At 40.0% G+C, this 21,939-nt stretch overlaps 1 protein-coding gene across 3 annotated transcripts in view; it reads left to right on the top strand.

The window, feature by feature from the left end:
* LOC136714377 (heparan sulfate 2-O-sulfotransferase 1) overlaps positions 1-20,097 on the top strand; it is an 88,586-nt gene extending 68,489 nt beyond the window's left edge. For 2 of the 3 annotated variants that reach the window (XM_066691849.1, XM_066691850.1), the window contains 6 exons: positions 10,187-10,422; positions 12,598-12,683; positions 13,460-13,598; positions 14,195-14,292; positions 16,623-16,780; positions 16,884-20,097. In XM_066691849.1, the coding sequence (XP_066547946.1) occupies positions 10,187-10,422; positions 12,598-12,683; positions 13,460-13,598; positions 14,195-14,292; positions 16,623-16,780; positions 16,884-17,110 (944 nt within the window). In that variant the 3' untranslated portion in view covers positions 17,111-20,097. Of the gene's footprint in view, positions 1-4,238; positions 4,291-10,186; positions 10,423-12,597; positions 12,684-13,459; positions 13,599-14,194; positions 14,293-16,622; positions 16,781-16,883 lie in introns of all 3 variants that reach the window. The other variant, XM_066691851.1, reaches the window with a different exon arrangement.
* The last annotated feature ends 1,842 nt before the right edge of the window (positions 20,098-21,939 follow it).

Raw genomic sequence — 21,939 nt, forward strand, 5'->3', positions numbered from 1 at the left:
GAACGAACCCAGCTCTTCTGTGATAATGGTCTTTTAGGCCTTCGGAGGCCCACGCTGCCAGGTATTATGAGATAACAGTGTCCTCCTATCCATCACCCACAGCCCCATCTGAGGTCTTATTGATAGGTGATAAATCTGCATGTATCCAATTAAATAAACAAACGTTATTAGACCCAATCAATCCACGGTCCTCTCTCCCCACGGTACGCATTCGAAGATGGAGGAGAACTGTGTTACCAGGGCGCAGCCAATCAATCACAAGTTTCATATCTCGATAATCTCGCTGTTTACATATCCTTGTTGGACGTTCAGTTGGAAAGCAGCCAAAAATATACTCATGAGAAAGAAATCTGGTTATTTAGAGATTTTTGAAATATTAGAACATACTTTTTGTCCTGTTCCTACCTAATTAGTATGGATTTTGAAGAAGGTGTACAGGTTGTCTGAAAATGACCAGATTGCGTTCCTTCCACGTAATGAAAAACATCATTATGCGAGTGTGGAGAGGAGTTGTGAATGCTTCAGTGTCACGACTCTAATTACATCTTCTCAAGACACTGAAGGGTAGATCAATAAAGGCCATTTTGTGGCATCCCTATTAAGGCTTAATTAAAGCTTATACATTATACCATGTTTTAGGGGCTTTAGAAAAGAATGATACATGTACTCCACACGGAATGAATCAATTTATTTTGAGGTGTATTTCGGAGAGCGGAAAGAATGTTATTGTGGCCGATCAGACTGTAGACCTTGCAGTATTTCATTTGTATTTCATATTTCATGTGCTCATTTCTTGCTGATGTATCTGATCGGTACTGTATGCAACAATCCTCAATCCGCTTTCTTTGTCTACTGCCAACAAAAAGATGTAGTGATATAGTTTTACCTCATAGAGAACACCCATGTTCAATAACATTGTGGACATTTTAGAGATTCCAATGTGTTAAACTACTGAAAAAAGTAGACATGGAAGATGGGGGAATTGCTCCTGCTCTGTGTGGAAGGCACCCAATTATCTAATTAATATCTGAACTGGATTTTCAGTATATCATTATCATCTGTAATAATCTCATTCATTTTGTAGGTCGAAGGCAATTGAACTTGACTACACAAATTAATCGCTTTCTTTTTAGTTAAATTAATAACCTGCACCAACTTAAAATCTGTTAAAAAGCCAAAAGAAAACTAATATTTAATTAGTTTCATAAAACGTATAATGGTGCACTTGATGTCCATCTTAATGAATGTCTTGTTAGTTATCCCAGTCTCCTCCTGTGTAGATGAAGTTATTAAATGTCTGAGACAGAATCTCATTAGTACCATTGGATCTATAATGGGACAAGCAGTGTTGCAACCTGCATATCTTGGTACAAATTGTAAATTACGATTGAATAAGTGAATAAGGAGCACAAAGGTAGGAGACAATAGTCTGGGGAGTTCAGAGTCTGTGGTTGAGAGTTACATGATCATCTGAGTCCAACTGCTAGTTAATTGCAATTTCGTTGTCAGTGTAGAGGAGCATGTTGAATTTTTTGCAAGTGGAAAAATAACAAGAGCGCTTGATAGGCAGCCAAGGTTGAAATCGGAAAGACGAACTTGCCGGGTTTGAAATAATCAACCATAACTTTCCTTATATATGAAGAGTTCATGACACCTCCCAGCTGTACCTTTTGTGAGGTGTAATGGTTGCTCCTGCAGTTGTTTGTCAGTTTTAGATTTTGTGCAACTTGATTTGAGAGAGACGTGTTGTTTTGCTTACATGTGCCTCAAGATGAACCCTAGATATAAAGATATAAACCTGTGAGCGAGAGTGTGTGAGCGAGAGTGTGTGAGCGAGAGTGTGTGAGCGAGAGTGTGTGAAAAAACATTCTCCTTTAAGCTGACTGTATCCCAAACCTTGGCTGTTAATGTTTGAACACCACAGAAATACAATACCATTGTACCCTTTTTGTTTTCCACTCTCAACACTTCCATTGCTCTCCGATAAGTTCACGACCTGAAAGGAGACCCAGCTCTCTCTCGATTCCACTCCTGAGTGCCACTCTCCTTCCTCAGTCTCCCCATCACAGCAGTGTGCGTTCCCGAGCCGTCCTTCCTCACTAGTGTAACGAGAGACCCATTTGATGTGTCCTAATGGGGAGGGAAAGGTTTCCAAAGAACAGCGATCTAACACTTCCACCTACAATGAGGCTGCTGATACACAAGGAGCACTAAGCGCTTTTCCAGCTGCATTCTGTTCGTAGCTAAAGTGAGTGCTTAGAGCATAAAATCTCATTAGGATTCTGTTTCAAGGAACAAAGTTGCGAAAGAGACTGAAGCGAAGGAGGCATCCGGGGAAAACCGCGCGAGTGTAATATTTAGTTTTCTTTTGCATAAACACTATAGAGTTTCAAAAGCAAAGTGGAGTTATCTGAGATTTCTGTAGGTTTCCCTCCCCCTTCGCCAGCTCATGACTTCCCAGCGAAATGAGAGTGAAGGCACGAGTGACCTTGTTTCCTTTGCATTTTGAAATAGCTACTCAGTTGTATTTGCCATTTGCTGGGGCTTAAAACACACAAAAGTATCAAAAATGCTCTACTTTTCACAGATTTTATGTTCACAATATTTAATATTCAGTATGAAAAATGCAGCGTTAATGCTTTTGAAGCCAATTTCAGACTGGGGTGCTGAAAGCCGACACAGACATTGTCCTCAGATGCTGGCTGTACACTTTACAGATAACAAATGTCTTGAACTATCCAATGGGTGGCGAACCCTTAATGCGGTATTGAATGATGATAATGGGGTATCAATTTGAAAACTGGAATTGTAAATATCACAGACTGTAAGGGATGCACTTTCTTTCTATTAAACATCCAGTTTCCCTCTATCTTTGTTAAATCTTCCGTAATGGGATGGTATTGATTAAATAACGTCCCCAGTGTCCTACCTTACTGAACTATGCAATTTCACCTTTTGGAATAAAGGTTTAGCGAAAGATCGATAACCCTAATCTACTCTTGTTGGATACAGTAGGTCGGCCGGTGATGCGGGGGGTGGGAAAGTTGTCAGTGAGTTTGACAAAGTTGGCACGGTAATATTGGCAATGTCAGTATGGAAATTGTAAAGTAAATTTGTACTGGAAAGATTCTGATCTAAAATACCTGCAAATAAATCACTGCTTTCCTCAAGTGGTGTCAAAGTCCTGGCTCCTCTGAAGCAGTTTGAGTTGGATTTGGTGTGTGCTCCGAAATCCCTTCCTTCAACTATTAAGTTTTGTTCTCTCAAGCACACTTCAATTTCTGGGCTGTAGACACTTGAATAATCAGGGTTGTGCGGTTGGCCATTGACGGGAAGCCAAGATTGGATTCCTGTGTGAAGTTATGAATGAGACCTGCCCGTCGATGAACGCCCTCCAGCTGGCGCCATTCTGATATGAGAAAAGCATCCATTTACAGCGCGTAATCAACTGCTACACCAGTGGCTAGTTAGTCTTCTCCTCTCACCCTTTGCACTACTGTTTTTGGAGATATCTCCACTTGTGTGAAGGCTTGTGTTGCTGATACCTCACAGGATTATGAAGATCTCAACCAGATCTCCCAGAGGCCCTGCTTGATTCTCGCCCACAGAGAATCTGTTTCTTCGCTTGTCAGTGAATTAGGACTTCTTGCTAGCCTGTGGGCTTTCACTGAGTGCTACCAAACTTGCCACTTATATATTCTTATAGGCAGGGAAAAACTTGTTTTTGGGGGGGGAGGGGGTTGTTAGTATTCATTAGATGCATTTGAACCACTTGATTTTACATTCGCCAACACTTGAATTAAGCACCGAAGAGAGAGTCCCATTGTTCTGTTACTTAATGATTGTACGGCTGAGTCATTTGGTCACTGCGGCGCTCTCATAAGAAATGGATGAAGGCGCCCCATTGGGCTCCTACAGTGCTTAGAGACTATGATTAGCTCCCATCAGGCTCCAGCAGAAATGTCACTTGTGATTATGGCTCTGTAGCTCAATATCATCATTGAAGGTTTAATCACCTGGAAATTTGTTTATGCATTGTGAAGTAGCAGGTTGTTTTGCTAATTAAACTATGCTAATTCCTGTGGATGCATCCACAAAAGGTTATGATTCACTCTGGAGGAGAACACTTTAATTTTTCGAGGCTCGTCGGAACTCAGGCAGAGAGGAAGTCAAAATGAATATGCAGATAAGTAAAGGAGAACGAACACGTCTGAACTGCTGTCTGTACACTTTTCCAGATTTGCCGAGAGCTGCGACGCAGTTCTTACGCAGTCAACACTGCCGTTAAATGTGAGTAGAGAGTACACATTTTGTATTTACTTATTGTGAATAAATGAATCTGAAAAATGTTGCGTAAAACTGGCTCTGTTTTCGAGGATGTTTGGATTTTTATTCTTCGTAAACAATTGTGGTGGTTGTTAACTACCCTTCATTCATTTTTCTGTATAGTTACACTGCTGCAGTGCAAATATCTGTGGGATCACCACTTGTTAGATCTTTACAGGTGCCTGTCAAATTCGTTAGGAAGGGACTAGAAATGTCTGCAATTGTGCAACGTGCCTGAAATTACAGCAAGTCCCGTCCCAGTGTCTGTTCATAAACAGTGCAATTTTTTTTGCCACAAACTTATGACCGAATCAGTCTTTCTAAGTGAAACTTTTTTGGGGGGGGGGGGGTTGGTTTCCTTGAGGTTGCTCAGTTTATTTCACAATGTGACTTGTGGGCCACTAGAATAGCCTGTGCTTTTGGGTATATACTATAAAAGGCACAGGGAGACTTGTATTACAAGTTCTGCTAAAGATCTGTAGAAATAAATAGACCAGCTCAGTAAGGAAGTAGTACTAGACAGTGATATAAATACCTCTGTGGGACAAAGTGGAAGGGAGCCGATACTCAGATGTGAGAAACTGATATACAACAGCTTATTAAGCTATGATCAATATTTAAAGATGGTTATTTTATGCACCAGTGGGCATCAGCTATAGAAGACGAATGGGTCAATTAAAGGGCTGATCTTTTGTGTAATTACAGTATTAGTGTGTGAGGAAGCCAGCCATGATCGGAGCAGTGTAAACACATCAACACATGCTCTTTCTGTCTCTCTTTCTCTGTCTGTCTTTCTCTCCCTCGACTCCTTCCCTCTCAGTCTCACTCCCTCTCCTCCATGGTTACCAATTAACTGACTGTTTGGATGTCTTCCGAGGAGCCATCCTGTCATGTGTTTGCAGCTCTCAGCCTTGAAACACAGCCTTTATTCCTGACCGTTTTTATCCCCATCCCTGAAATGGGCTTAAAATGTATTGATCTGTAAAAAGCAAGTAATTGCCAAACTAAAAGGTTAGCAGACAAATACAAAAGAATGGCGAATTGCTTTTTTTTCTTCTTCTTCAAATAATCGCTCTTTATTCCTTTCTGAACTGTCATGTTTTTAGAATTTAAGCTTAAAGAAACTAACAGCTATGTGTCAGTTGGTCAAAAAAGGGAAAGAAAGAAAATAAATATTGCTTTTCCATTACAGAAGGGTGAAAAGAAATGTTGCAAACAAAATATATATTAAAAGAAAGTCACAATACATCCAGAATTTCTATTTCACAGGTTTGAGTTATTTATTTAGTTTATTTGATTTAATACTTATTTCTACAGCACACTGTGAGAACCGCCATAGATAGATGGAATCGGTGTCAAGGATTTTTCCTCATTCCCTTCTTTTTGTACAAAATTTACTGTATTTTTTCACGCAAGCAGAATTGGGGAAGCATGTTTCTTGAAGGGATATATTCCTGTGTCTTCACAATTAAATGTGCGAAAACTTTGCTCAACTTTTTGTCTTTCTTTTTTCTCAGATGTGATTATTGTCAGCAAGGTGAAGTAGTTTATTTTTGTCATGCCTAGAAGGATGAAATCCATCTTCATTTCTAACGCAACTCAACTCCAATGAGATTTTCTCTCGTGAAACTTTTTTAAAAAACAAAAACAAAAATGATTAACTGTTTGTCTTTCACTAGATGCCACTAAATAACTTAATACCCCCAACAAACATCTCCTGAAATGGCTAATATTATGGCTGAATACAGCTTAACTTCCTTGTATGGTCTCCTTCGTTTACTGTCATACTTCAACAACTTGTGGTACTTGACAGAATTGTATATTGAGGCACTGCATTGGGATGTTGAATAGTATAATCTGCCATTTTGTGAATAATTTGTAGCTTAGAAATTCATTTGAATGTTGGCCCCAGGCTATATACATAAGGCATCACCTTGAATCACTTTATTTTCAAACAGTTTGCTCTTATACATTCCAGCTTTCCTTCGCCATCGTGTTACTCTGTGTGTCAATATCTTCAGTGGACTTCACTTCACTGCGTATGAGTTACAAAACAAGTTTAAATTAACCAACCTCAACCAGAACACACATTCCTCACCTCGTATCACCTAGACTCAGTTAATGTGTGATCTGTAAAAGATTTGCATCTGAAAGACCTCGAGCCATTTTTAAATCGGCGTACTGTGAGTAGCTGGACTATGCATCCCAGTCTGTTTCCAAAAAGACAATTGGCATTACTCTTTAGCAGTGGTAGTGCACACATTGAACTTCTGCATAAAATCTTGGGGAAATCGCTCTGTGTTTGGACTCTGCTGGAGCCACATGTCTAGCTGTAGCTCGAGGGGGTTCGATTTGCTCCAGGCAACCAAATATATATATATTTTTAACGCACAATTGAATGTTTCTGTGAACATTTTTTCAACAACAGCTTGCGGCAAACGTTGTAAAACACAAATACTTAAGACGCATTAATAAGAAGTCTATGGAAGATTGTGAAGCAAATGTATAGAGGAAGTGGACATCGCCAGCAGCACTGCCTGATACACAGAGAGAAAGTGTGCAGTGAAAGCTAGAGTAACCCTGATTTGTTAAATGCTCTTTTCCCATGCAGAACAATTCTTCTCATGCATCTATGAACAGTAGTACATGTATGCAAAATAAAAAGGTAAATTGCAGCTAGTATTCACTTTAAAACCCATGTATTGCAGCAAGCATTCCCTTTATAGCTCTTGTACTCTCCCTGGATAGCCTCAAACACGGTGTTGTCTGAGACGTGCATTACTATGCCTGTTCATTATTTTTGTATGACATTACAACCGTAAACTACCAGTACTGTCCCGCCATACAGCATGCCGGGGAGATGTCTGATCCCCCCATCCATTCCTCAACAAGCAAATCGTTCAGGCAGATATTCGCAAGTCATCAGATCTCCAAAGAGGCATCCAAACAGGAGCTCAAACCTAGTTTGGGGACTGGCAGTATTGATCTCAGTTTTCCTCCTCATTTCAAGAGATCAGGCTGTGAAGGAGAACGGCCTCATTCGTCCCCGGAGACATTCCTGATAACTTTATCCGTGGGGAAGAAAACAACTATTCGGTTAGCTTGTCTTTTCAGTATGCACAAAGAAAAGTGGCAGGAGTTCAGCACTGCCAGTGTATTAGCTAAGGATGTCGACTAATACATCAATTTGTATTGATCAGGTTCACGCCATAACTTGGCCCTGATTTCGTGTGTAGGCCGTTCTGCAGAGTACTGTCACTGCACACGTTTGTTTACACACATAACTCCATTCATTATTTATTGACCTATCTTTGGTGATTACTATAGTAAGAATGAACATCGAGGTGGAGAAGAGACAGCTATGCCATGCCCTTTGGCAGCTCTCTCTGGCTGGTATAAGATAACATGCAAACAACATAACTGAGGACATAAGAATTAAGAGTAAAAAGACATTGAATGCCAGTGAACAGCCAGGAAGCTGTTCAAATGTCATCAAAATGTCGTTTTCTGTGACCTTTGGATAAGGTAAAAAAGGTGAAGTTCCTAGTACTTTTAAAGGGAACCATTCAACTTTAACAATGGTACAAGGAAATCCACTCATGGTTTGTTCTCCAGGTTGCTCATAGTTTAACTTCTTACACAAATGTCTGTAACAGCAATGTGTCTTCCTTAGCAAACTGACACACCCTTGGAAAAATGCACTCTGTATCTGATAGACAACACCATACTGTTGTGTGCGTGTAAAGAGTATAGAAGTGTGATTATCTGCTGTATGTTTTTGCCGAAAGAGATTTAATCTGCAGATCAAGAACAACAGCAAGAATAACCATGGCCTTCTTGTGTCAGTTTAAATCTGGCCGTGAACCATCTTCTTTAATGCTACAGAACGCCTGGTTTTTGCACCAGTTTTATTAAAGAAGATGATCAAAACATTTCAGTTGGTTAGTATGTTTAAACAAAGTGTGTTACTTCTGCGCTCTTTACTATGAGAAGCGATGAGTGAAGAGGAACCTTTTGTTCGTTCCTTTATATTGAAAATAATTACGTTTAAGAACGTAATTATTTTTGATTTAGACTGAGAGGGCTTTTGACTAAGGGACAAGTTGAATTATCTTTTGTCTAGTGGATATCCAGTTCTGTGTTTACTGCTTTCTAATTGTGTTCTCCAGATCGGTGTGTTGCTGTTGTAATGCAGAACGGCTTTGTCAATGCCAGCCATAGCGCAAGGCTTAAATTAAGTTGGATGCGGTTTCATTACATTCTGATTTATTTTGATTTTGATAGGCTGTAGCTCATTCCTACGTCTACATGTATTTATTGTTGGAAAAAATGTAAAGGAACACAAATGCTCACATTTTAATTTCAAATTACAAGAAAATAAATATCTTTTTAAACTGTAGTCACTCTAGTATGACAGTTTTAAAAGAAAATTGGTTTCCTTCTACTATCAACTTAAATTGTAATTATCTGAAATATCTTCACTACACAATGCAATAGCAATCTATCTCTTACACAGTTCTGTTACTAGGTTATATATTACTTATTTTAATCTAGTAGGCTGTTAAACTGAAATACAATAGCAATCTAATAAATATCTGCAGTACAAATACATTAGAGGAGTGGACCTGGAAAATGCCAACATATGCGCTCCTGATTTCAGTGATGTCATAGATATTTTTTACTTTTTTCCCTCCTTATTCTAAAGCTTTAACTCTCCCACCACTGATGCTATGCAGATGACCTTCTGACCTTCACAGTGCCAAAGGGTGTTGATTTGAATCCTGCTCATATGGGCTTATACATGCCTTAAAAACATATATATGCAAGACTTGTTATTGTTTTCCATAACAAACATTTAAATTGCATTCCTTGAAAGTGGCGTCAGCTCTTACTCGAGGCAGCAAATGGCAATGTTTCCAGCAAACTGGCCCCTAGCCATGCTGCTTTCATATCTCATATTCTAACACACACTGACACCGAAGCGTATTCTAGCTACTGGATGCATTTTCATTATTTCATAAATTCCCTTGCTTAATGTGAGCCCGGTTTTTACATTATTAAAATTGTACTTATTTCTTGCTTCTGTAGCATTGTGCTGGTGTTAATAACCCTGGCGTCCATCTGGGATTGACTTCTATCAGTCTTTTATTTCCAACACCAGCAATGTGGAACCATCAGGTGTGACTATTCAAGTGTAAAAAAACAATTCCTGTGACAGCATTCCATTGGTTGAGTACTTACTCTAGAGGGTAGAGAGAGTGTGTGTGTGTTTGTGCAATTCCAGTGTAAATAATGTCAGTGCCATAGATAGCTGCTGTACCTAGCTGACACCATTTGCTTTTGGGACTGGTCTAGGAAGCGTTTGTTAAAAGGGTCTCCAGACCCTAACACTATTTGCAGATTCAGTTTTTTGCCTCCTCCCCCTCCTTCCGTAATAGACGATAATTTCTTTAATTTCTGAGCTGTTTACTGGATTGTTTTCAAAAATCTGTTGTCGGAAACATGTCTGAAAATCATTTCCACAGAACATGTGTAAGAAGCGTTTGACACCACATGACAGCTAGACTGCGCTGCCAGCCGGTAACCAGTTTATTGTGTGGGCTTTGGGACACGGATTAAAATCTGATTTCATTACATTATCAAGCTTCCTTCCCCTCGGGGCATTTTAAATATTTTGACACTCCACATTGTTCCACAGTTACAGGCTTTGCCGCAGAATAAAAATTCACGCTGTGCTGAAGTAGAGCTTCCCGTGACTGAGGTGCCAGCAGGTCTTTGGGGCAGAGCTGGTTTCCTTGCTGTTTCCTTAACAGAAATTTAAACCGAATTAAGTTTTCTTCTCCGTCTGCCCCCTCCACAGAGAGAGCGATCGCGAGGCACGAGGTCCGAGAGATCGAGCAGCGCCACACGATGGACGGCATCAAAGAACTGCCCTTGGACGAGACCGACGACGTGGTCATCATCTACAACCGTGTCCCCAAGACTGCCAGCACCTCCTTCACCAACATCGCATATGACCTGTGTGGCAAGAACAAGTACCACGTCCTGCACATCAACACCACCAAGAACAACCCCGTCATGTCTTTGCAAGATCAGGTGAGACTCCCCTCCCTGGTCACCTCTTGTTGTTTATTTTTTTTATAGGGACAGATGTGTTGATTATTCATAGTAAAACAGTGACTTCAGTTTTGAGAATAAAGGCCCTGAAATGCTGGTGTGAAGCAGTCACCAGCAGGTCTTGATAATAGCGCCCGTTTATAAAAGGTCTGTGAAAATCTAAGTGAAAAGCTCATAGCTAAGGCAAATCACCCACTGTCTCTTAAATACAGAAAGCACTGCATCAAGTCTCTTCCCTCGCTTCTGCGCCTCGGACAGAAGTAAACACTGCCTGTGAGCGCTGTGCCTGTGCCTCTAAAATTGCTTCCCTATTGAGACGTCTTCCCGAATCACGCAGAGATTGCCTGGCAATTTTCTCTAGCGCGTCATACATAATTTATATTTGGTCATCATTGCTGGAGTCTAGGTGATTGTGGCAGAAGGGATAGTATGAGTGAAAAAATATCTGATGGCTGGCTGAGCAGGCTGCTTTTGGGACTCGGCGATTCGAGAAGGCTTGGGAAGAAAGTTTCACATATAGGAACTCAGTTTTCTCTACCAGTAGTATGTTAGTGACCTTTCACAAGTGAACACTGATAATGCAGTCCAGTTTGCTTTAATTAATTCAATTTTTCTTGGGTGACTTGTCAGTGTTTGCCTTTATGAGCAGAGGGATGTTTAATAAAGAGACTGTGTGTTTGCATTCGTGTGTGTGTGTGTTTGTGTGTGGCTGCTGAATCAGCTTAATGTACTTGCACTCTCCCTGTTGGATTATTAAAACACTTTACTGTGAGTGTTTCTATGGCTCTGTTTTAATCAAATGCTTTAAAAACTGAACCAAAAGCAATAGAGAGTACACCGCTCATTGTTTTATTTTTATATTATTATTTTTAGTATATATACATTTGGCATATCTGAATTTATACTCTACAGTGTGCATTATTGCACCAACAATCATGAATATGTAGGTCCTGCAGCTTGGCAAATGAATGCATGCTTTGTGTGTGTGTGTGTGTGTGTGTGTGTGTGTGTGTGTGTGTGTGTGTGTGTGTGTGGACAGCAGGGGTTTACACTCAAACTCATTTTGGTTCAGGTTGGGCATGGGCAAGAAAGGGAGACTCTTCTACAATTAAATCACGTACAATTAGACCCCTGCCCAGCGGGTTGCAGGTGGCAGCGGGCACACTGGACACATGCTGAGCTCCGTTTTGAAGGTTTACACACACATGACCCGAGTGACAAACCGCAAAGTGGTCACCTCCCCTCTATATTTCTGTGTGAGCGTCAGAGCGATCTCTCTGCTTCAGTGTGCAGAGTCGCATTGAAAAAGACCGCACCTCCCTTTTTTTTGCTTCACTTTGGTTTTGCATGTCTAAATCTTCCTTAGTGCCACTTCACAGCACCCCCTGATTAAGCAGCGAGGCTAAAATAATAAGAGCGACTGCAATGGGGGGGTGGGGGGGATTAGTTTCTCTGAGGGCGAGAAGGATATAGAGGATAACTCAAGACTGGAAACTAGTTTAGATCTGAATTTCCTGCTTGGTTTATTTCTAAAGGTGCCTTCTCTACAGTGAGGGGCAGAACCACGGAGGCAGGGAACTCACTTCTGCTTTCCACAGCTGTGAGACTCAATCAGCTGCTATTCCTGACTAAAACATTGGGGCTGTTGAAATAAGTATAGGCACTCCTGCACTTAAGCTATCTCTGTGGTGTGAACTCCTATAATGAAAGCCTTTCCTGATTTGTATTCAAATCACTACAATTCAGGGAATGTATGCCCCGAGGCTACAGGAAGTCGTCTTTCTTTTCCGCTATCTCTGTGCCTGCACAGGTTCCACTCGTATGTCTCTTTCGGATTCTCAGCCCTGTCGTTTCAGTGATATACATTTGTTCCAACAAGGTCTGTACAATAGCACAAGCCCAAATCCTGGTGCCACTGTACTGGAATATATGTACAGCTCTGGAAAAGACCACTTGGAGTGGTCTCTTAATTTTTTCCAGAGCTGTATGTTTAAATGGAAAAACAAATTTTATAAAAATACGTAAAAAGTCACAGGATTTGCGATTCATGCACGTACTGCACCAAAACCCCTCTCTCTGTGTGCAGTGTACTGAGCAGTATGTGAACCTGTGGTGTGACGATTACGGTTTACTCATCCAGTTGTGCTCTTACAGGTGCGGTTTGTGAAGAATGTGACATCTTGGAGGGAGATGAAGCCCGGTTTCTACCATGGACACGTGGCCTTCCTCGATTTCACAAAGTGAGTGCTGCAAATGTATGCTCTTTCTGTCTATTATTGGGCCAGTATGGATATCCTCCGTGAAATCTATTGTGCATTGATATCTATTGCTGAGTAGGTCCCTTTTCAAATTGAATTAAATACTTTCATATCACTGAAATCTTTTACCGATATGTTACTCTAATGCAGTTGTTTGGGTGCCACTTTGGTTGCTTTTATAAAAATCAGCTGGGCTTGCACTCTTGTAGAGAGTTTTTGGAATAAATAAGTAGCTGCTGCCACCATGTGGTAATTTGTAAGACTGCCACAATCAATTAAGGAAAGTGGTAAGATCCATTTTTGTATTTTTTTTTTTTTTATATATATATGCACTTATTTTAAGCTGGCATAGGTGCAATTTGGATTTAGATGAGAAATCATTCAAAGCATTTTAAAGATCAAAATGACCTGTGCATTTAACTGGCCTTACAAATGATTACTAAATAGCTGTAATGTCTGGCCTATTCCCCTATAATGAATCCAAACATCCATTTTTGTCCTTGCATGGGCGCACAGGGCAAATAGCTCTTCTCATTTGTATAACTCTCTATTAAGCCTGATTTCCCTGAGTTTCTTTCATCATCATCATTTTTTTATTAGGCATTAGAATAAAACCTAAAAAAAGCAATACAAAAAACATTTTTTAAATCTTGCAGTACACACACACACACACACTTTTCATCCACCAAAGTCAATTGCTCGAAGTATTAATTTATTAATTTATTTTGACCATGCCTTATTAATCTCCCCTGCTGTAGGTTTGGAGTGAAGAAAAAGCCAATTTACATTAACGTTGTGCGGGATCCCATTGAGCGCCTGGTGTCCTACTATTACTTCCTGCGCTTCGGTGATGACTACAGACCAGGACTGCGCAGGAGGAAGCAAGGAGATAAGAAGGTAATCCTGTCCCTCAACTCCGAGAGCAGACCTGTCCATAGACTGTGTAGCGTGCGTGTGTGTAAAACAAATTAGGACCATGTCACTGTTGAAGGTTTCAACCAAAATCAGGTGAATCTCCATCAAACTGGCTGGCCTACGTTTTCGTAAGGGTCTTGTGTCATATTGTATTTATTTATTCTCAGTTTTTGAATAATTTTCCTATGGCGCTCTCTGTACCAGACTGTGTACAATTCTTTGATGTAAAATAGAGTATTTAGACCCTTTCTATGGTGTCCCATTTTGGGGAAATTACAATGCAAAACTTGAATGCTTTAACGCAACTGTACAACATAGTATTACAAAAGGAATTTTAATTCCGGAATTCCTATTGATTCTTCAAAATGTTGCTTATGACATTGTAGAGTGAAAGAGCGCAGTGGTTTCCATCCATATTGAGGTGTAAAGCCAGATGCTAATGTGAAGCAAGTTATTTTAAAGGAAATTGTATGACCAAGATAATCGGAAAACACCAATAAAAATGTCTCCCTTCCACCTGTGTGTGCCAACATGTTGACGCCCAAGTTGGTGTTGTGTTGTGTTGTGTTGCATTTAAGACCTTTGACGAGTGCGTGTCTTCCGGCGGCTCGGACTGTGCTGCCGAGAAGCTTTGGCTCCAGATTCCCTTCTTCTGCGGTCACTACTCAGAGTGCTGGTGAGTACAGTGCCAAATTTTCTCTCTATATATACATGTAAATATATATGTATATATGTGTATATATATATATATATATATATATATATATATATATATATATATATATATATATATATATATGTATGTGTGTGTGTGTGTGTGTGTGTATATATATGTGTATATATACATGTGTGTGTATATATATATACATACATATATATATATATATATATATATACGTATATACAGTGAGGGGAAAAAAGTATTTGATCCCCTGCTGATTTTGTACGTTTGCCCACTGACAAAGAAATGATCAGTCTATAATTTTAATGGTAGGTGTATTTTAACAGTGAGAGACAGAATAACAACAAAAAAATCCAGAAAACTCATTTCAAAAAGTTATAAATTGATTTGCATGTTAATGAGGGAAATAAGTATTCGATCCCCTATCAAATCAAGGGGATCTTTTATACAGGTAACGAGCTGAAATTAGGAGCACTCTCTTAAAGGGAGTGCTCCTAATCTCAGCTCGTTACCTGTATAAAAGACACCTGTCCACAGAAGCAATCAATCAATCAGATTCCAAACTCTCCACCATGGCCAAGACCAAAGAGCTGTCCAAGGATGTCAGGGACAAGATTGTAGACCTACACAAGGCTGGAATGGGCTACAAGACCATCGCCAGCAGCTTGGTGAACAGTGGGTGCGATTATTCGCAAAAGGAAGAAACACAAAATAACTGTCAGTCTCCCTCGTTCTGGGGCTCCATGCAAGATCTCACCTCATGGAGTTTCAATGATCATGAGAATGGTGAGGAATCAGCCCAGAACTACACGGGAGGATCTTGTTAATGATCTCAAGGCAGTTGGGACCATAGTCACCAAGAAAACAATTGGTAACAGACTACGCCGTGAAGGACTGAAATCCTGCAGCGCCCGCAGGTCCCCCTGCTCAAGAAAGCACATGTACAGGCCCGTCTGAAGTTTGCCAATGAACATCTGAATGATTCAGAGGAGAACTGGGTGAAAGTGTTGTGGTCAGATGAGACCAAAATCAAGCTCTTTGGCATCAACTCAACTCACCGTGTTTGGAGGAGGAGGAATGACCCCAAGAACACCATCCCCACCGTCAAACATGGAGGTGGAAACATTATGCTTTGGGGGTGTTTTTCTGCTAAGGGGACAGGACAACTGCACCGCATCAAAGGGACGATGGACGGGGCCATGTACCGTCAAATCTTGGGTGAGAACCTCCTTCCCTCAGCCAGGCATTGAAAATGTGTCGTGGATGGGTATTCCAGCATGACAATGACCCAAAACACACAGCCAAGGCAACAAAGGAGTGGCTCAAGAAGAAGCACATTAAGGTCCTGGAGTGGCCTAGCCAGTCTCCAGACCTTAATCCCATAGAAAATCTGTGGAGGGAGCTGAAGGTTCGAGTTGCCAAACGTCAGCCTCGAAACCTTAATGACTTGGAGAGGATTTGCAAAGAGGAGTGGGACAAAATCCCACCTGAGATGTGTGCAAACCTGGTGGCCAACTACAAGAAACGTCTGACCTCTGTGATTGCCAACAAGGGTCTTGCCACCAAGTACTAAGTCGAAGGGGTCAAATACTTATTTCACTCATTAACATAAAAAATCAATTTATAACTTTTTTGAAATGCGTTTTTCTGTATTTTTTTGTTGTTATTCTGTCTCTCACTGTTAAAATACACCTACCATTAAAATTATAGACTGATCATTTCTTTGTCAGTGGGCAAACGTACAAAATCAGCAGGGGATCAAATACTTTTTTCCCTCACTGTGTATATATATATATATATATATATATATATATATATATATATATATATGTGTGTGTGTGTGTGTGTGTGTGTGTGTGTGTGTGTGTGTATGTATGTATATATATATGTATGTAATTTATTCTGCTTGGTCTTCTCCCTTCATATTTTAATTGTTTTTTCATGCATTTTATTTTTTATAAACTTTCATGAGTTTTTCACATTTCTATCTTTTCTAACGAAGTGGCATCACGTCTGTTGAGATTAACTAATTATTTTTGTTGTGGGGTGGGGAAGGCAGTGAGGAACATTTCTGCAGTTTAACAGTTTTATGGAGGAGAAGTATTTATAAACACACTCATCAACTGATTCAAGAGGAAACTCATTTCAACACCAGCCCGACCTGGGGTAAAACCCACTGTGATTAATCCCTGAGCTACCATGCTGCATTTTATTTCATTTGTGTTGATGGAGAGTGCAGTTGGGCAGAGACTACATCTAAATTACAGTCATGATCATGTCCTGATTTGTACTTAATGGTGTCGAATGGCGGTGTCTCGTTCCAGGAATGTGGGCAGCAGATGGGCTCTGGAGCAGGCCAAGTACAACCTGGTTAATGAATATCTGCTTGTTGGCGTGACTGAGGAGCTGGAGGACTTCATTATGATGTTGGAAGCAGCTCTGCCTCGGTTCTTCAGGGGTGCCACTGAGCTGTACCGCACAGGTACTCGCACACACGCACACACAAACGCACACAAAAGCTCTGATTTACCTGTTTCACTTTGGACCATGCTTCCTTCTAACCAGCCTGTCCGGTCCCATTTTAGGAAAGAAATCTCACCTGAGAAAGACCAGCGAGAAGAAACCACCAACCAAGGAGTCTATCGCCAAACTGCAGCAGTCCGAAATCTGGAAGATGGAGAACGAGTTCTACGAGTTCGCCTTGGAGCAGTTCCAGTTCGTCCGGGCACACGCCGTGCGGGAAAAGGATGGTGAGCTCTATCTCTTGGCCCAGAGCTTCTTCTATGAGAAGATCTACCCTAAAATGAACTAAGAGTATTGGCCAGTCATGTAGGGGAACCCAACACAGAAAGAAAGAGACTAGTAGCTTTGGCCTCATACTATTGTCACTTGCACTGGGAAAGAAGAAGAAGAAGAAGAAGAAGATATCAACATTCAAAAGAAAAAGACACAGAACTAGGGCAGACTGTGAAGGATGTCAGGATTGTGCGTGTAAGACATGATGTGAATCCATATCCAGAGAGTCCTTGAGCCCTTGCCAAACATTGCCTGTACCATTGACTCTTACTCATTTCTGTAGCAGCTCACACAATGAAGAGGCCCATGAAGCCTTTGTGGACAGAAATGCAGTACATGCCATCGGGTTTGTTCATCCTGGACTTCCACTGTGACCTGCTCTCCTCTGTTCTTCACCTCCGTGTGTTGTAGTGACAGGTCACGGAAGAGACGTGTTTTGTCTCGCAACCCGTGTGAGGGGCACAGAGACCACGCCGGTAAAGTCACTGACATCCTACAGCTTGCAAAATACATTTCTGTAGATTTCCAGTTTTAAATCTCATACGGTCACATGGTCATTATATTATCAGATGTTTATATAATTATATACTTATACTATAATGATATAATTATATATTTTGTTTTTCGGTGGAGGTGTTATTGTTTTTTTAATTTGTTGGTTGATTTGTTGATTTTCACAAATCTCAGAGTCATTGGGCAGTTTTATCACCCCTGTTTCAGATGGACCCTAAGGAACGCCTAACCCAGTCAGAAAGACACTAACGTGAACTCTCAGGTTAGACCTGACTAACCACCATATCAGAGTGCTGGAAAAATGTCAGCATTTTCAAGGTCTTGTTATTTTTCCCGTAATGATACTAAAACAAACATAAGAAGACCGCAGCCAAATCAGGAACGTTGACTAGTAGTGTTTCTTGGTCAATGGGTTTTTGTGGCTATTTTGGAAGTATTACCCGGTCGACAGGGCAAAGCTGTTTACACAAGGCGTATATTGTGTGAATTGGACTTCCTTCGTTTTGCTAACACTTGTGGTATTGTACATTTATAGGATTTTTTGTTTTCTGCATCTTGTTTACTTTTTCCTGTAGAAGTATTTTTGCTAGGGTGCTTTGTAAAGTGTTTACAGGCGTTGTAATTAAAAGACAAACTGTTGCTGTACATATTGCCTATTTTATGTATTTGGACCAAAAGGTTATAAAAAAAAAAGAAAAAAAAAAAAAAGAAAAAGGAGGACACATTTTCAAATCTCCATGACACCCATTTGGTTCTGTGAGGTGTGTAAATTGAAACATCACATCCTGTAATGTGTAACATATCACGATATCAAACGTCCTTTAACTTTGTTTTTATTATTGTTGATTTCTGATTAATCTTTGTCTTTTGTGTACTATTGATCGGTACTTTAACACCAACACACACCATGCTAGCAATAGAAGACATTATTATTATTTTTTACTTGTGTGTGTTTGTCTGAAAACACCTCTTGAGTTTTTTTGTTTTTTTTATCTTGTTTTGATATTTGTGAGTTTAAAACGGATTACACTCGAATGGGAAGGTATTGTATATGGATTTGTGAGCCTTTCCTTCATGTACAGTACAGGGTTGGTGTAGACACTGGGTCTGCCTTATTTGAAATATTTTCAGTTTTGCTTTTGGAACTGTTAGGTGTTTTATTTTTGTGTTTTGTTATATTTTTCTCCGTAGTCAGTCATTGAGTACTTGTTTATTTTTTCTCTTCTTCTAAAGGATTTTGAGAGTTTGTCAGGGTAATGGAGGGCTGGTACTATTGAGCTGGTTGTGGTCAAATAATGTGCAACTCAAAGGAGCTTCCTCTCGGAGCAGAAAGGCAATTTGTGGCTGTTTCTCTAACCAGTAGCTTTTGAACTCGCGGAGTCGGTGTGTGAAACGACTTGCTCCAGTCTTCAATCGTTCAATTATGTGTGACTCTTGACAGTATCATCTAAGGAGCCTAGTATGATTAAAAGAGGGAAGACAAGCATTAAACCCCCTAAACAAAATAAAAACGAATGATTTTCTGTAATAAATAAAGGCTCAGAAATGTGTGAGCCATTGTGATCTTTGTTGAAAGATTACTTGATATTGTTTAGCAAGGCGAAACCGCTTGGCTGTGGTTGAGGTACATGAGTCCGTGTTCCTGTCAGTTGTGATATCTGTGACAGTCCTTGTTTGGACAGCACTGTTTCAGGAACCTGTTGATCGCAGGATAGGGTTCAGTGTGGATTCGAAGCATTTTAGGGACATTGAAGTCAAGAGTGATACAATTTTAAGAGTTCATGCCGAGGTTAGGGTCAGAGAGTTGAGTTGTCCTTGGTGAAGGGCAGAGAAGTTTTTAAACATCTGCTGTCTTTCAACCTTACAATATAGTCCTCCAGAGGTGAAAATGCTTTGGACTTTAGTTTTTTTAATTGTGTGTGAAGCTCCCAAGTCGGAAGGGGAGAAATTACTCCAGCTTTGATGAATCAATTATCCGTTATCTTTCCCAGCCAATAAACAAAAGAAAACTGAACATTGTGATAGCTGACGTATGATGAGGTCGCTTAACTGCAATAATCTGAGGAGTAACCTTCTCCAGAGAAGCACACGTGTACAAATCAAAGCCCCCGAGTCAGGGTTGTCCCTCATCTGCGTAGTTCCTGTACTGACTGGCCAAACGAGGCGTTACGTTCTGAATGTGATCCGGGGATGGTTTGCTTTGTGAGATTCAAAGAAAACATGAGCAACTCGATAGTGCCTTCATCACAATCATTGGTGAGAAACATGAACCACATCATCTGTATTGATATTGATGCAATGCATTAGCTATCCTCCTATGTCAGGTTCATTTTTTTTTCCTTTTTTCATTGTGGTTTTATCTGCTAAACTGCCAGCTTTGTTTTGTAGGGTTTTTTTTGTTTGTTTTTTGTTTTGGTTGTTTTGTTTAGTTTATTTTGGATTTTGTTGTTTTAAATTGATCAAACGATTCAAATAAATTCCAGACATAAACTTCTGTGGTCAGCTGCTTTTGTCCTTGTTTTCTTTTCAGATTAAAATGCACCCAGCTGTATGGCATGGTCTGAAACGGGTGGTTTTCTAGTTATCCGCTGCGAGAGGTTTTTCCTGCATGTTTGAGTGCAGTGAGTTTGTAAAGGGTCAAAATGGAGTTCAAATGGTTTCAAAAGTCGTTCTGTCAAGTTTAATATATTCCACTATACCACTATACCATGATTCCCAAGGATGTAGGTGCTTATGCAGTGAAAAACAGACTTTATGAACAAAACAAAAATTAAACCTTAAATAAAGAGGTCAGTCAGATATGACATTATTAATATGTACTTTTGATCAATTTAATGATTTCCTGAGAAATAGTCACCCAAAGCTGATTTGTAAACATTCTGATTGGTTCAGTGCAGGGATCGAAATTCCCTTTGTGTGGCCTTAATGCCCCCCTCCAAAATGAATTTAATGCGACCGTTGTGCCCTTGGAATGAGTGTAATAAATGTTATTCCCCCTGTTGTCCACCAATGAAATGCACACGCCCTGTCCAGTCACTGCAGGCGCCGGATCTCTGCGCTCTGATTGGCCAGTTTGTCTTGGTCAAAGCAGCGGCTCTGAGTCTGACATGGCGGCTTTGAATTTCGGTAACAAACACCCCCCCCCCCCCCTACACACAACAAGATAAACAAAGTATCTTGTATAATATACTCTACAGTTACGTGTTTGATGCTTTGATTGCTGTTCAGTTTTAGCTAACGTTATCTTTTTCAAATGTTAAACCTTTTAGCAGCACGTTTAAAGGGCTCTGCCGTGACTCGGGGCCTGTGTTTGAACGCGTTAAAATCGGATTCCTGCAGCGACGGCATCTCTGTTCATCCTTGAGGGAAACGGGGAAATAAGTTTTTAAATATCGAATTGAGTTGGTAACAACATCGTTTATTAAATAAGAAATATTGAACACTGGGGGAAAAAATACACAAAATACATGTTTATTACAGTTAAATAACTATTATTTACATGCCTAACCATTACCATTTTATTTAGTGTTTCACCACTTACAAAGACAAAGTTTGAGAGTGAGAGTAAGTTCGTTTTTAATTATATAAATATTTAAATTATAGCACTGGAAACACTTGTTTTTCGTAAAGCACTTTATTTATTAAAGCACAGATTTTTTTCTATAGGAAATTATCGGTTGACTGGCGTTTTGTTTGTTTTTCCCATGTTATACTAGACCTATGTAGGATGTAACCAGGAAGTGCCGCGACTCACGGTATTTTAGTTTTAGTTTAGGAGGATATTTTGTTTTATTTCTCTGTTATTGCGTTATTTGCTGAAAACCCAAAATAAAACGCCATAAGGGAGCTTTTTGTTCTGTACTCCCAGTTTTATTTGCTTTCCTTTCAAAAACTAATCTGTCACAATGTGTATGAACTCGCTGCACTGAAGACAGTGTTATTATTGGAGTAAATCGTCCCATTTTTCAACAGGACACTCACTGACAAACATAACGAGATTTGAAATTATACAATGACTATAGCCAGGGTTAAAGTGCAGACTGACAGCTTTAATAGATGCCCCTTACCCATACAAAGGGACTTACATTTGCCTAGCAATGTATATTGTTGTACACTTTGTAGTTCATTGTGAGGAGATTGCACTCATGCATCATTTTATTTCTAACCCACAAACCTTTGCTCTAATCTCTCAGGACTTCACCTCTCCTGATGTATCAGTTTCATGTCACCACCACAAGGAGGTTTTTCTTATTTCTAGATTTCTTTCCCTGACACTTTTCAATGGGGGGGGGAAGCAGTTACATGTTACAAATAGTTTTTATTTGTTTATTT

Source organism: Amia ocellicauda, chromosome 19 (genome assembly GCF_036373705.1).
Source record: "Amia ocellicauda isolate fAmiCal2 chromosome 19, fAmiCal2.hap1, whole genome shotgun sequence".
NCBI lineage: Eukaryota > Metazoa > Chordata > Actinopteri > Amiiformes > Amiidae > Amia > Amia ocellicauda.